At 43.7% G+C, this 15,971-nt stretch overlaps 1 protein-coding gene across 1 annotated transcript in view; it reads left to right on the top strand.

Moving 5' to 3' along the window:
* Window positions 1-15,744, top strand: part of NCAM2 (neural cell adhesion molecule 2) — a 282,335-nt gene extending 266,591 nt beyond the window's left edge. Inside the window, exon 15 of the mRNA XM_054973767.1 lies at window positions 15,633-15,744. Within this exon, the coding sequence (XP_054829742.1) occupies window positions 15,633-15,744 (112 nt within the window). The remainder of the gene's footprint in view (window positions 1-15,632) is intronic.
* Window positions 15,745-15,971: the final 227 nt, after the last annotated feature.

Genomic DNA, 15,971 nt, shown 5'->3' with positions numbered 1-15,971 from the left:
GACCGCAGTCAGGCATTTACCTCCTTTATACCAGTAAAATTTTTGAATTGCCCCTGAGCTTCTTTTGGCATCCGAGATAACAGAATTTATGTTAGCCGTTCTTTGGCTATTTGCCTGGGAAAAGACACCCAAGTACTTGAAATATGAAACTTGTTCGATAGGAATGGAATTTAAAGACCAATGATAAATTTTTGGGGTCTTATTTTTTGCAAAGGTCATAACTTTTGTTTTGGAATAGTTGACCTCTAAGTTGTTTTGTTGGCAGTACTGGGCAAAAGAGCCCATAGCTCTCCTAAGACCAATTGGAGTCTTTGAGAGCAGAACAGCATCATCAGCATAAAGAAACACCCCAATGTGTTTGTCGCCTAGCCTAGGAGGATGGAACTCAGGTCTATTTATGTGTGTAACCAAAGCATTGATGTAAAAATTAAAAAGGAGGGTAGCAAGAAGGCATCCTTCTTTGACCCCCCTGTTGGTTCTAATGGAGTCTGTAAGGTGACCTTGGGAGGTGCACTTGACCCTTATGGATGTATGATTGTACAGAGCCTGAATTAGAAACAGCAAACGTTTGTCAATGCTTGTGGACCTTAGTTTATCCCATAATATAGCTCTAGAAACTGAATCAAAAGCTGATTTCAGGTCCAGAAAGGCAGCAAAGAGTGACACACTTGAGTTGGAAGAGTATTTTGCAATCAGATGATCCAACAACATACATTGATCTAAGGTGGAACGACCCTCCCTGAAACCAGCCTGTTCTTCTGCTAAATAGGATTCATCTTCCAGCCAATCTCTAAATTTCCATAAAAAGATGTCTTGCATAGAGTTTGCTAACTATACTAAGCAAACTGATTGGCCTATAGTTGTTCGGGTCATCTTTGTTACCTTTTTTGTACAAAGGGATTATGACAGCAACCCCCCAGTCCTTAGGGATTTTCCCAGATTGATCAATTTGGGTGAGTAGTGAGGCCAAGACAGGAGCCCACCATTCTGCGTTCTGTTTTATCAACTCCAGGGGGATTAGATCTATGCCAGGGGCCTTCCCAGACTTCAAAGTACAGATAAGCTGTAACACCTCCTTGGGCTTCACTGGAGGACAAGATGGTAGGCTATTCAAATAATCAGAAATAGATTTTTGGGTAGTTGTGTCCCCATATAGGCTTTTATAGTAGTTCTCCCAAGTACCAGGTAAGATGGAGTTATTTATTATAGTTGGAGGACTGCCTAGGAGATCTGAAACCAATCTCCAAAATAAGGCTGAGTTCTTCTCCTTTACTGCCCTTCAGAGTTCTTCCCAGGCTGACTGGATTGCTTCCTGTTTCTTCCTCCTAATGAGGGTCTTGTACTGGGCTTTTTGCCATTTCAGAGCCAGCAGGGATACTGCCTCTGAATTGGCCCTATATCTGGCGTAATTCATATTGAGGGACTTCTTTGCATTTATGCACTCTTTATCAAACCAGGATCTATGGTTGTCTGGTCCAGGTCCTGGGGGCCCAGCTCTGGAAGATTGCAAAACCCTTTGGAGCTCCTCCAGGATCAGTTCATATTCTCCAAGGCAAGAATCTATATTATCTGCTGCCGCTAGTCTGTAAGAAATGGCTTTTGTTGCCTCTGATTGCAGGGTTTTGGCCAGAGTTTTTTCCAATAAGGGTTTCCATCTGGGCCGACAATATTTGACACTTTCTATGGTACCAACATAGGGGTCAGTGGGTCTAGCCACACAGAAATCAGCCTTTTGCGTATCTATTTTCAGCACAAGGGGGAGATGATCGCTATCACAGAATGGAGCCACCTCAAAGGACTCTATGTATTGGACCATATCTTCAGACACCATAATATAGTCGATAGTGCTCATCCTAACACCTGACCAGTATGTGAACTCGGCAGGGTGGTCATTTGGGAGGGCCCCATTCAGTACAAAGAGATTTGTTCTACTTATTATTTGACTTAACAGTTGACCTGCAAAATTAACCTTTGAGTCCTTTGAGAGCCTTTTTAAAAGTAGAGCTGTACCATTTACCTTAGGTGGGCCGTAACTGCTCTCATTATGTGGGCTATGATGCTCGATATTAAATGCTGTAAATAAGATTCAAAACCAAGCAAAATTGCCTGAGTTTGCTCTTTAGTTCTAGCAGGGGCTGAGTAGATGTTGACAATTAGCAAGTACATATCCTGAAACTGAAGTAGCAGAGCCATAGCGAACGGCTCATAATGTGGGAGCTCTACTATTGTTGTTTTCAATGAGGTGGAGATTAAAATGCAGAGCCCGCCTTTGGCTCTCCCATGTGGGAGAGCCTCAGCTGGTAAAACAAATGGTTTATAACCATTCAGTGAGAGCTCCTCCGTACACCAAGTTTCCTGCCCAAAGAATATATCAGATTTGCGAATAAAATCAATGGCACTGTCCCCCCTCATTCTACACCGCCACCCCCTTAGATTCCATGAAAATAATAAGAGGCCTTGGCTATTGGTAGGCAAACCCTGTACCTTGTAAAGGGCTTTTTTATCTGCCTGGCTACTAATGGATGTGCCCTGTACATAGTAGGGGACTGGATAATCTAGTCATGTTACTGGCAATAATGTGTTCAAAACCCCCTCCTTATCCAGAAAGATGCACCCGTTGTTTCTGGTCGTCGCCATTGGTGGGGAAGCCTTAGGAATCTCAGGCTTGTTGTTCACTACTGAGGTCTGGTGCTCTCCTAGGTTGGTCTCCTGTTGACTCACAGTTGGTTCTATCACAAGAGGGTTCTCCCTGCCACCTGGTATATCAGATGTTAAGAAGAAATTGTCCAGTAGAACAGTTGTTACAGAATTCTTTTTGCCCAAAGTGGTTGCCGGCACAACTTGTGTCAGCAGGGGAGCTTTTGTTTTCAACAATTTCATTCTCAGATCCTCCAACCTATTTGTGATCTTCAGTTGGGCCTCTTGAGAGAGACTTTTGAAGGAGCTTGTGAGGTCTGTTTCTATTGAGTTGTCAAGTTGAGAGGACTCAAGTTGGGAGATCTCTGCTTCAGGCAGAAGCTGTTCTAATACCTCATCCACTGTGGGTTGTTCAGACACCTCATCAAAACCTCTTGAGACCTGTTGGACCTCCACTGGCCTTTCTTCTGAGGGATTATCTGCCAGTTTATGTATTGTTGGCTGCTCAGATTTTGGAAAGAGGGGAGTGATTTCTGTGTTGATAAACACTCTTCTTGGAAAAATCCCCTTAAGCTGCAAGCTAGATTTCTGGGCTAAAATCAGCGATGGAAAAATGGAGCTTTTGAATGAGAGCATGTCTCTTTGAGACTGGTAAGGAGAGTCTAGTACTTCCACCAAGTTGAGACCCAGGGGTTGTCTTGAGCCTTTAAGCACATCCCTCAAGTGCCTGCTGACCTGCCATTTAGATTTCCAAGAAGGTAAAAAGCCTTTATAGGGGCATATTGTCACCTAGGGGCTATGTCAGACTACGTTACTGCTCAATAAGCACACCAGACACTTGCGTGGGTTAGAAAATGGCCACAACTTTATTGATTACAGCTATATGGAGCATTGGCCTGGCATCTGGGCTGGATCCCCGTTGGCATCGTAGGCCTCATTGCCGAACCGATGCATCACCCGCCAGCCTCCTGCTGGCACCTTGGCACCTGCTGTTCCGTCGCCGGCTCTGCCTGGCAACCCTTGCCTCCAGATCCGTCGGGGGGAGCAGCTCGCAGGCCCGCTCACCCTGTTGGGATCCAGCCCAATGCCTTAAAAACCGCCAATCTGTAAAGTTGTGACAGAGCCCCCTCGATAGCTCTGAGAATGCGGAGGGTGGAAGGGTGAATCTTGCTGCTGCAGATGCTCGGACAATAATGGCATTGACCACGCGGCTGGACCCTCGTGGGATGGATGCTCTGCCTCCACTCTTCGCCCCGCCTCCACTCCATCTGCCCCAGGTGCCAACTCCGCTTGCTGGTGAGTCAGCCGCTGCCTTTTAACAAACAAAACTTGTGTGACTGTAAGATTAAGTGATGAGAACTCCGACACTTGGCACCCTTCTCATTCAGTAACTTCAGCTGCAGGAAAGAGCAATCTGTAACTGGGGAAGGAGAGCTCATACACCGTGGCTGGTAATCGTTTGAGGCTGGAAACTGTGCTGTTTTTGGCTTGGAGCACTTTTCTTTAACAGTCAAACTTGAGACCACCTGAACCAGCTTATTGAGAGACTTTTCTATCTCTCTCAAGGTCTTAAAGATATGAGTGACCGTTAGAGCAGTAAGTTCCGGGTAGTTGCTCGCAGTCGTAGTGTCTAGTTCTTCATTAATCAGCTCTGATGAACGGACAGCTAAGCCTCTTTTGTTTGCTTCTTCAGTATATGCTGCTGTTTGTGCTGGGTTGTTGGGAACCACAGTAAGATTTTCCTCAGAGTCAGAAATGTCGATCAGACGGGCAAATCGATTTGCAATAGGGATGTTAAAGTTTATGGGCTCCTTAGAAACAAAATAGTCCTCAATTCTTTTCTGCTTGCAAGCAGGGGGTGAAATTAAGTCTTCTGTGTCTCGTGTTCGCTTATTTGTTCCCATTAGTCAACCTTAGAATATTTGTAACTGGAGCTGTTAGCTACCCAATTAAGGGCTAACCTTTATAGTCCAGAATTTATAACTTCTTATTTTGACTAACCACCACACTGATTAAGAAAGCATTGAGAGGGCAGGCGGCTGCTTTAGGTAATTGATAAGTTGCTTACTTGAAGTTAAGCCAGTGGCAGCTTAATTGGCTCAGCGTTCCTAGCTCTCACCGCAGGAAGGCTTCAAGATAAGAACTTTTCTAGCTCTCGGTTTGAGAGACCTTCTGCAGTATGCTGTGGTGAATCAAATAGCCAAGTAGGAGGCAGGATAAGGAGCAGGAAGATAAAACAAAGCAAAATAAAATCAACTTACGGAGCGAAGCAGCCATAGCTTCTATCTCGGTGCCATCTTTTTTCTCCCTTAACTTCGATAAGTGACTGCTGTTTCTGCTCCGTGAGCTGCACAAAGATACTTTTGCTCATATCAAGGTGGGAACCTCTGGATCATTAACCAACAGAATCCCTATTAGTAGAGGTGTGAAACAGTTGTTTGCTTGCCCCTCTACTATTTAACCTGTACATCAATGATATCAATGAGACTCTGTCAGGTCCCCAATTTATGCCGCCTTCTCTGGGACAACAGAAGATTTCAGTTCTCCTTTACGCAGACAACATGGTCCTAACTTCCCTGACCAAGATCGGCTTGAGGAGGCTCTTAGATCAGTTAGGCCATTATTGTAATGAAGAAGCTCTCAATGTCAACTAGACAAAGACAAAAGTAATGATTTTCAGGAGAAAGCCAAAAATTTCCCACTGGAGCATCCTTGGCAACCCAATCCAACAATGCAGCTCCTTTAAATATCTAGAGGTAACCTTTAAAGAGACTCTGAATTGGAAGATACATCTTGGGTTGGTTAAATCCTCAGCATTAAGGATTGTAGGGTCAATCATACATTTCTTTTATATAAAGGGAGGTCGACTGATAGATCCAGCACTGAAATTATTTAAGAGCAAGGTAGTCCCTCACCTCCTATATGGAGCTGAAGTGTGGGGTTGGAAGAAAGACATTCTAACCAGTCTTGAGGTAATCCAAAACCAATTCTTGAGATGGATTTTGGCTTTACCCAAAGGTGCTTCTGCCGCCCTGATGAGGGCCGAAACAGGACTCCCCTCCCTTAGGGCACAGGTACACCATGCAGTTCTAAAATACTGGAAAAGGATCAGATTTTCCAGTTCTGATTCCTTAAGTTGCCAATCAGTAAATTACTTACTATCCAAAGACCCCACATGCCCTAGCTTTCTAGCCATCATTTGTCAAAGGTATACCATCCCGGATGACCTGTTAGGGGTCTCAGCCAACAACGTCCCACTTAAGGAGTGGATCTACAAGTCAGATGCAGTGATGGATCAGCTATCAATATTAAAATCTAAGGCAGCTCCTTGGTATAAACTAATCAAATTTGACCATTTAAGATCTCCCTACCTAGCCAGTATTTCTCATTACAACCTCAGAGTGTCTTTAACTGCTCTGTGTTTTCAGATGATGCAGACAGCTCTTTTGGCAGGGCATTATTCTTACACCTCTATGGAACATCGCACCTACATTTGTGGATTACCTACAGTGGATAACCTTTCCTACTATCTACTTTATTGTCCATTATATAGTGTACCCAGAGCTAAATTTTTGGCCAGAATCCTATCAGTGACAAACACATACTCTGAAATCGAGAAGATTGTGTTTTTGTTATCTGACACTGATAATCATGTGTCCTATAGAGTTTCTCAGTTTGCACTCGCAGTCAAAAAGATAAGATCTAAGGTGGTACTGAATGAGGCTGTTTCATGATGCCTGGGATAGTTTGGCATACTGTATTGTTTTAATTAATTTTAGTAACCTATACAAACTGTAATAATGGTTTTAATTGTTTATTAGTCAATGTTTGGTGAATTGTGATGGCCTATGGCCATAGACAATAAACTCTTTGAACTTGGAACTTGGACTGTGTTGAGCTTTGAGTGCTCAGACTACTCCAAATATCACTCCAAATGTATGCAAATAACTTCCCAGTGGGGGTTCTTTAGAATTAGGAAAAAGGCGGGGGAAGCAAAAGCCCCCCTCCTTTACCCATGTTGCCCTTTGTCAGCAAAATCAGCTTCTATGGCTTTTAAACAAGGTTCTTGGAGCTGAGATGTGTGACTTTGATCAAAGTAATGGCCTTGGAGACAACTCGTAACCAAAACTATCACATAGCTTAGCCTTGGGACTCCGCCATACCCAACACCCCCCCATTGCCACCTCCTCCTCTAGGGACTCCTTAAATAGTAAGGAGAACCAATTTGGTGTAGTGGTTAAGAGCTCGGGAGTCTAATCTGGAGAACCGGGTTTGATTTCCCACTCCTCCACTTGAAGCCAGATGGGTAAGCTTAGGTCAGTCACAGCTTCTAGGAGCTCTCTCAGCCCCACCCACCTCACAGAGTGTTTTGTTGTGGGGATAATAATGACATACTTCATAAACTGCTCTGAGTGGGCATTAAGTTGTCCTGAAGGGAGGTATATCAATTGGTTATTATTATTATTATTATTATTATTATTATTATTAGTAGTAGTAGTAGTAGTAGTAATTGCTGATTAAGGTACCCCTACCATGGATGCTCAGCATGAAGATGTGTATAATAGCAATTGGGTGATTAATCAATCACACACGCATTTTTTTAAAAAAAAAATTGAACTATTTTTAAAGATTGCAGAGAGAGGCTTTCTGCAAAGGTTGTCTTCTTTACTTCGTTAAAAGAAAAAATGGACCACAACAAAAAAGGATGGTAAATGCAGTGTTTTCAGCTGAGTGGTAATTTTTTAATGTCAGTCACTGTAAGAGTATGTGAAAAAAAAAGAATGCAGACAGGATTGTTTTTTTAAAAGTTTGCACCATTTTCCACCAATAGAAATTGTCCTGTGCTCTCTGGGCTGGCCTGGGCTGGATTCCTCTGGCCACCAGCTTGGCCAGTTAGGCTCAGGAATAGAGGTGGGCACGATCCCCAAAAAATTACCGATCAAGCTGATCGGGGATAGGTGCTGGCAACGACCCCAAATCACCGATCCACATCAATCATCTCCCATTTCCGATCCGTGGATCAGATCGGGGAGGCCAAAGCGGAGGGGCACCCCGCTGTTCCCAGCTATGTGGGAAGGTGGGTGGTGGCAGCGACCACCAGGCCCGGCGGGCACGGGGAGGCGGCGACGAGCCACCTCCCCTCAGGGAGGGGACATTCACACACACTTACACACACACACTTAGAGCAGAGGGGGGGAGTTTTTAACCCATCCCTGCCTCTCCAAATAGAGAGAGAGACACCCCATCAACATGTTTCAGCCAGCTTTTTAAAAAAAAGCAGGGACAGAATCTTCCATTCCTCCCCACCCAATTTTAAAAGCAAGCAAGCAGCCAGTCTTCCAAAAGCATGTTTTAAACACACACACAGAGCCGTGAATGAGGTTTTCCCACAAAATACAGTGTTTTAAAAGCAGGTTAAAAACAGAGAGTGACAGACAGAAAAACAGCCATTCCTCCTACAAAGCCCCCTTTTTTTAAAAGCAAAAAATGTTTGGAGTGCCCATGGCTACAGAACACCCCCTTCCCCCGGGTCTCTTCTCCCAACTGGTGAGTGCGTTGCTGCTCCGTGGTTGGAATGAAGCCCTGCTAATCAAGGAAAGCTGGGCTTCCATTCGAGTTTCCAGGGTGACAGAAGGAGGGCAAATACAGCTCAGGCATTCCCCTGGCTCCGTTGCCCCGGGAATAGATTACTGGCGCCTGATTGTCTGCATCCCCGATCAGATCCCGATGGCCCGAATCAAACCCCGATGAAAGGCCCCCCCCCCAACTCTGGATCTGTTGCCATGGACGGCACCGATCTGCCAGGTCCCGATTGCGCGAACGCCATTATCGTGGGTATTTTTCTATCATAAGCCGATCGTGCCCATCTCTACTCAGGAACACACAGCAGCGAGCCAAGGCTGGGAGCTTGATGCTTGGAGCTGGAACTACAGCACAGGGCTGATCCAGCAATGCAGCCTTGTCAAGGTCAGTTGTATCCACAAGCCTTCTTGAGTAGAAAGGCAAGAGCAAAACACTCAATACTGAGAAATGAATCCTCACTTCCCAGGGTAACAGTTGCCACCACCAGTCTCTCTGGCTAACCCTCAGCTTGATACTGAGACAAATCTCAAAGCACTACTAGATGTTAAGCAACAAGAAGTCAGTCCTGAAAGGTAGCCCTCTTTGCAGATGGAGTTCTACAAAAAAAATCATCAGTAGCTATGGCAAATAAGCAAATGTACTGGACTCAGGCAGAAGCACCCAAACCTCAAGTAACACCACAGAAATATACTCAATTGAGTTTATTAAGAAGAGTGTAAGTAATAAAAACACAGAAGTACACAAACAAGAACAGAAAATAACAAAGCTAAATAATTTTCCTACTAGGCAGGCTTTGGGCCTCTAACACTTATGTTACTTACCAGGCTAAAAGCATGAAGTCCAGATAGAGCCAAAGTCTAAAATCCAAAAGCAATACGCCTGGTAACCAGATCCAAAAAGACTGTAGCACAGGTTTCCACCAGCAACCACACAGGCATGGGGGGAGGGGAGACTAGAAGACTCTTGCTTTATTCCAAACTGGCTTCAATGGTCTGCTCCTGATTGACCAGTCAGGGGGGTTGCACATTCCTGTACAGCTAGCACACACTCACACGCAGAATCCCTTCCACTGATGATAAAATGTACATGAAAAAGCTCTCTTCTAGCCTTTAACCTAAAAACTCTGATGTCATCCTGTGCCTGCAGGATGACAGGGCAGACTATCTATGCTTAGCTGGGCCTAGAATCCTGAAACAAAGACTTAAAAAGCCAAGGAACACACTAGGCAAAGTCAGTTTCTTAAGAAGCATTCTCAAGTTTCACCGTAAGTAGGCTGAATGATAATCTGTCTCAGCTACCTCTGTTGGCAGGTGTTGAGGCTCTTGAGGTTATGCTGGGCTCTGGCTAGGATCCTGTGAGGAATTACCCCTCTCAGTATTTTGTTCCAGATCTACAGGGAGGTGGTGCTCAGCCAGCCTAGCACCTCACCTTCTCCACGCCACCTCAGCCTGGGTCCCATACCACTGCCATTCCTGTGGAATGGAATAAGGTTCTGGGAGGCTGTGGGCTAGGTTCATGTCCTGCCTGGGAAAGGACTAGTGGTTATCTCAAGGGCTGGTAGCAGGGGCTCACTTGCAGGCTCTGGCAGCGAAGCCTCTGGCATTGCTGGAGAATGGTCTTTAAGTGACTCTGCAGCATCAGGCTCTCCCTGACTCATCTGGTCCTCCTGGTTCTCCAGCCTTGACTCCTCAGATCCTTCTTTGGAATCCTCAAAGACAGAGTCATTACTTGGTCAGAGGGCTAGTTATGACAGAAATCAAAGATGTGTGCCTGTACTGAAAAGCACCTGCTGGAGGTCTCTAAAACCTTTTTTAAATTTTGCTTGAAACTTAGGGAGTCTTTAGTTTAGAGGGAGGACTATGTTCTATCCAAATTGGGTGCAATTATCTTTAAGAACAACTTCCTTAGATCTGCACTTTGATTCCCCATTGAAAATAACACCAAACTCCCTTGCTTTATTGCAAATTTCTTACAGAGTCTTTTTCAGCTTCAAAGGAGATTTTTCGTATGGCATGGAAAGGAACCACAGTTTGAGAAACACAAGTCAAAATGTCTTTAGAGTGTACAAAACAGGAGTCATGGTTCTCTGGAGGAAGGCCAATATATTCTGATAATCATATCAGACAGTCTCTGCGATACCACTTAAAGTAAACTGCATTTTCTTCTGGATATCTTTAATTATGTGTTACATTTTCCTAACTGCAGAGGACTTCCTGCAGGTTCTGTTCAAGGAGGCCTCATAATCTGGACTTGCCAGATGAAACCAACTATAACAAACTGAAAGTCTTGGTTCCATAGAAATTCATCACTAGCTATGTACACTTTCATATCTCCAGAGTTTTATCAACACCATAAGACCTCTTAATTGCATTACATTGCACTACAAATGACAACAACATATGATATTAATTTCAAATTTATTTTTATTTCTTGATTAATTAGGATAAAGGAAATTGGATGTATATTCTGCAATAATTAAGTCATACTAATATTTGAGAATAATTGATTTTACAGAAGAAGCATTAATAGCTACAAAATTTGTTTCCATAGAATCCTAAGTATATTTGATTACTTCCATACAATCCTAGTGCTCGATCCTAGTAACAGATCTGTTCATTTTCCCCCAACTTTAGTACCAGTACCAGTTGATGTCAGCTTGGAAATATATAGATATTTTATGCCTAATTCGATGTCTTATTTCCATAGTCTTGAAACCACAATATATTGTATATGGAATGATTCTACACGTTTCCTTAGTCTGGGACTCTGTGACAAAGTAATAGCCCAACTCTTCATCTTGGATAATATAATAATGTTCCCCTTGTGCTTTTTTCCAACCAATACCTTTTGTGCAGTGCTTGTGTCCTCTGCCTCTACCACACATGTGCATAAGGGCTCTTGAAAAATGTTGATCTTGCCCATGCATAACTGGTAGTGGAAGATGAAGCAAGCAGTGCACTGGAGGAAAGCTTAAACAGTGGTCAGAGAGTGTGTGAAGGGATCCATACCTTAATAATGAATAAAGATCAAACATTGCAGTCCTAGGTGTGAGTGAACTAATGTGGACCGACTCAGGACATTTTCAGTCAGAAAGCCACAAATTGTTTTACAGCAGAAATTACAAACTCAAAAGAAATGGTGTTGCTCTAATAGTGAGTTGAGACATAGCACAAGCAGTAAAGAGCTACAATCCAAAGTCTGACTGAGTAATATCAATCATATTTCATGGAAGTTGTATTAACATAACCATTATTCCATCAACTACAGATGCTGAGGAGGAAGAAATCAAAAACTTTTAGCAAGTGTCCAAGAAGAAATTAAGCATATACCTAAACAAGATGTGCTGATAATCTTAAGAGATTGGATCACAAAATGAGGAGACAAAGCAGAATCAAACATAGTTGGAAAATTTGGACTAGGATCAGAAAATGAAGCAGGAGAGTGACTCACAGAATTTTGTGAAGCCAACTACCTCTTCATTGTTAGCACATGCTTCAAGCAACCAAGAAATCACCAGGTGACCAATAAAGGAGCCAAATAGATTACATAATTGGAAACAGAAGATGGAGAAGTTCTATTGAGCCTACTAAAACAAGACCAGAAGCTGATACAGATCATGAGTTGCTAATATTAAAAAATAGAATAAAGCGGAAGAGAAATGTGAGCTGCCGCCCAGCCCACAACGCGCTTGCCGCCCTCCGCCATCTTTCCAGAGTTCCGGTGGGAGAGTTCCCTTAGCCTCAGAAAGGGCAGGGGTGGTGGTTAGGTCACCAAGTCCCCCCTCCTGCCCACTGGGTCATGAACCTGCACACTCTCTCTATCCAATTCATGCTCAACTTCCTGGGGAACTCTCCCTTTTATAACCCCTTTCCAGCCCTCCCTCTGAGGGTCAGCCAATTGGCCCTCCTCCCTCAATACCTGCCCTTCTTCCCTTCTCTTCCCACCTGAGAATCCTCCCTGAGACTGGCTCAACCCCTGCCCTTCACAAAGGGGTTCCACCCCCCCACGTTCCCCAGCCAGTCAGGCCAGAGGCAGCGTATCCCATTTCCCCTGCCCCCTCTCCGAGCTTCCTGGCCTTTCCCTCTGCTGGCCTTGGGCTCTTCCTCTCAGGGCCCCACCCTTTGTCTGGCCTTCGGCAGCCTGGATGCAGCCCTGCTGTCCTCAGCCCTGGGAACTCTGGGGTCTGTCCAACTGGCCCCGTCATTGTGCGGCTTTGCTGCTTGCTGGGACCTGCTGCTAGTTGCATCCCTGTGCCACTCAGCTGTTCGGCAGGCCCCACCAACTGGGTCATGGCTCGGCATTGCCATGGCTGCCATGGCTCCACCTGCTTGCCTATTTGCAGCTGTGGCTGCCACGGCTTCTCCTGCTTGCTCGTTTGCAGCCATGGCATTTCCTCCGGCATTTCCTCCTGCTGGCTCCTGTCCCTGTGGCTCTCCTTCACTCTTGGGGCCCTCACTGACCCTCCAGCAGGTGAGTGGGGTTGTTGACCCCCAGGGGGGAAGCCCAGCCCACCCTTCCACGGGCTCGGAGGGGTATCTGTGGCAGCCAAGTCCGGGGCAGGTGGGGCTGGCTCTGGACAAGAAATACTAAAAGAATCATAGTGCCAAAATACAATCTAAATAATATTCCTGAAAAAATTAACAACTATGTAAAGAACAAATTTGCAATGTTAAGTTTAATTATAAACTTGAGCCAGAAGATCTATGGGCTGAAATCAGTGATATTATCAAGGAAGAATGTGAAAAAACTATTGGATTATAGCGTTAATTTCCCATGCAAGCAAAGTGATGCTCAAAATTCTACAGCAAAGACTCTTACCACATATGGAATGAGAAATGCCAGATGTTTAAGCTAGATTCAGAAAAGGAAGAGGCACCAGAGATCACACTGCAAATTTACAATGGCTAATGGAACATACCAAGGAATTTCAGAAGAAAATTAGCCTGTTTTTTATAGATTACAGCAAAGCTTTTGACTGTGTGGATCATGAAAAGCTATGGAGAGTGTTAAAAGAAATGTGGTGCTACAACATCTGATTGTTTTGATGCACAACCTGTACTCTGGACAAGAGGCTACTGTCAGGACAGAATATGGGGAAATAGAAGGTGGAGTGAAAATTGGTGGAAGAAACATTAACAATTTGAGATATGCAGATGACACCACGTTACTGGCAGAAAATAGTGAAGGCTTGAAATGACTACTGATGACGGTTAAAGGAAAAAGCCCTGGAGCAGGATTACAGCTGAACATCAGGAGACAAAAGTAATGACTACTGAGGAATTACACAATTTTAAAGTTGACAATGAGGAAATTGAAGTTGTTCAAGATTTCCTATTCCTTGGCTCAATCATCAACCAAAAGGGAGATTGCAGTGAAGAAATCAGAAAAATGACTGAGAATTGGAAGAGCAGCTGTGAGGGAGCTAGAAAAGACCCATTAAAGATAAACATGTCTCCCTGGGAACCAAGATCCAAACTATGTATGGATGTGAATGTTGGATGGTGAAGAAAGATGACTGGAAGAAAATTGATTCATTTGAAATGTTGTGCTGGAGGAGGGTTTTGTGAATACCATGGATGGCCAAAAAGACAAATATGTGGGTACTTGATCAAATCAACTTCAATTCTCCCTAGAAACTAAAATGATAAATCTGAGGCTGTCGTACTTGGGTCACATCATGAGAAGACAAGATTCTCTGGAAAGTCTATAGTGCTAGGAAAGGTAGAAGGCAGTAGGAAAAGAGGAAGACCTAAAACAAAATGGCTTGACTCAAAAGAAGCCACATCCTCCAGTTTGTAGGATCTGAGCAAGTTTGTTAATGATAGGACATTTTGGAGGTCTTTCATTCATAGGGTCTGTTCTGCCAAGGGGCAGGTGGGTGGTTCTTTGGATTTGATCGCAATGAAAACACTTTAGTGGTGAAGGAAAACAACTTTATTACACAAAGCAAATTCAGTAATCAAACCAAGCATATACATAAAGTAAAGGAAAGATGCAACCTGATGCAATCACAACGCCATTTCAGTCACCGTGGGACCCTCGCTAGCAGTAACAGGCAGATTCCACAGCCAAGTTCTGTACAGCATGACACTAGCTTTCATCTGTACTGAATGCCCTATTTAGATGGTTCTCGCTCTGACTTATATACTTTAAAGCTGGATATGCCCACCTGCAACACCGCCCTTCCTAGAAAGGTTTTGATGAGAGGGAAAGTGATCAATCAGAGGACCAAGGCCAAGGAATGCTCTTAGTGTCAGTCTTGGCCTTGACAATTTAGGCCTAACTGATAAGGCTAAGCACCTGGCATTCATCCAAGGCCTGATTGCCTGGTCCTCCCTTAATCAAGATGTTAATTCCCCTACTCCTGGGCCAGGTGCCTGATGAATACCTCCTCCTCTGCACCGTGCCTGGGATAGGGAACATACCAGCCAAGGTCTAAGCTTGTATCAGCAGAAAAATGAAACAGCTTAACAAAGCAGACTCAGTGTCATGTAGGGCACATATTCAAAGGCATATATAGGCCAAAGATGGTTCTTTAGGCAAGATGGATGGACCTATGGCACCACTACCTCCTCGGAATACAATTCTCTTCTGCGATACCAATGCAGGGTCGTCATAGGTCAGAGGCAACTTGACGGCACATAACACATATACATAAGCAGTATTCAACAAGCTGGATAAAAAACAGTGGCCTAAATAAGCATGAAAAACTGAATTTAGTAGTGCATATAGAGGATGAAGGTTATCTATCCATACTGTACTTCTTTCTTGGGAACTGAATGTATATCGTTTTCAACATGATGGCTGAACTGGTAACTGACAAATATCTTTTTGAAACATGACTAAGGGCATTAAGAGTTTTCATACAAGTAAAAACAATGTATGTTTGTAAAGTGAATAACATGGTGTGAGTGAAGGGAGGAGGAGTTGTGGCATTTTTTACTAGGAGATTATGATATTGAAGAACTATATTGTACACAACATTCACAATCTCAGCAGGTATAAAGCTGATCAGAGTTGGGAGAGAACAACTCCAAAGAACAATGTCTATCCTCAGATTGAATAAATGAGTAACAATTATATATTTTGTTGAAGGCTTTCACAGCCAGAGAACGATGGTTGTTGTGGATTTTCCGGGCTGTATAGCCATGGTCTTGGCACTTGCCAACATCTTCTCCACACTGTGACACTGAGAGATCTTTGTCTTTTGGTGCTACACCTCTGAAGATGCCAGTCACAGCTGCTGGCGAAACGTCAGGAACTACGCCAAGACCACAGCTATACAGCCCGGAAAATCCACAACAACCAACAATTACATATTTATTGTGCAAAAAAATCATCTAAAATAACATATATTCTTGAAATGGATGTTTTAAAATAAATAATATTTTGGCTCTTCTCATTTTTCACAGAAAACTGCCATTAAAAGAAGAAAATGGAAAAGAAGTTTTAAATTCAGATACTATAGAAATCAAAGTTTCTAATGACATCATCCAGTCAAAAGAAGATGATAGCAAAGCATAATGCAACTACGACTGTCTAAAGGGGAACAAAAGAATTTGGAATTGACTAAATCGGTGACCAAAACTTTACAGCTGATCTTAGTTTCTCGGGCAACTTAAAATGGAAGAATTCAAAGAAGTAGATCAAGCTACTTCTGCAAACAGTCTGTTTTCATTTTTTTTCCCAGTAGATTTAGTCTGTAGTCCTGGCTGATCTCAGTCCCATGGTCTCAGTTAGACAAATTGGCC

This window comes from Eublepharis macularius, chromosome 3, assembly GCF_028583425.1.
Source record: "Eublepharis macularius isolate TG4126 chromosome 3, MPM_Emac_v1.0, whole genome shotgun sequence".
NCBI classification, from domain to species: domain Eukaryota; kingdom Metazoa; phylum Chordata; class Lepidosauria; order Squamata; family Eublepharidae; genus Eublepharis; species Eublepharis macularius.
This window is presented reverse-complemented; position numbering and strand designations above follow the sequence as displayed.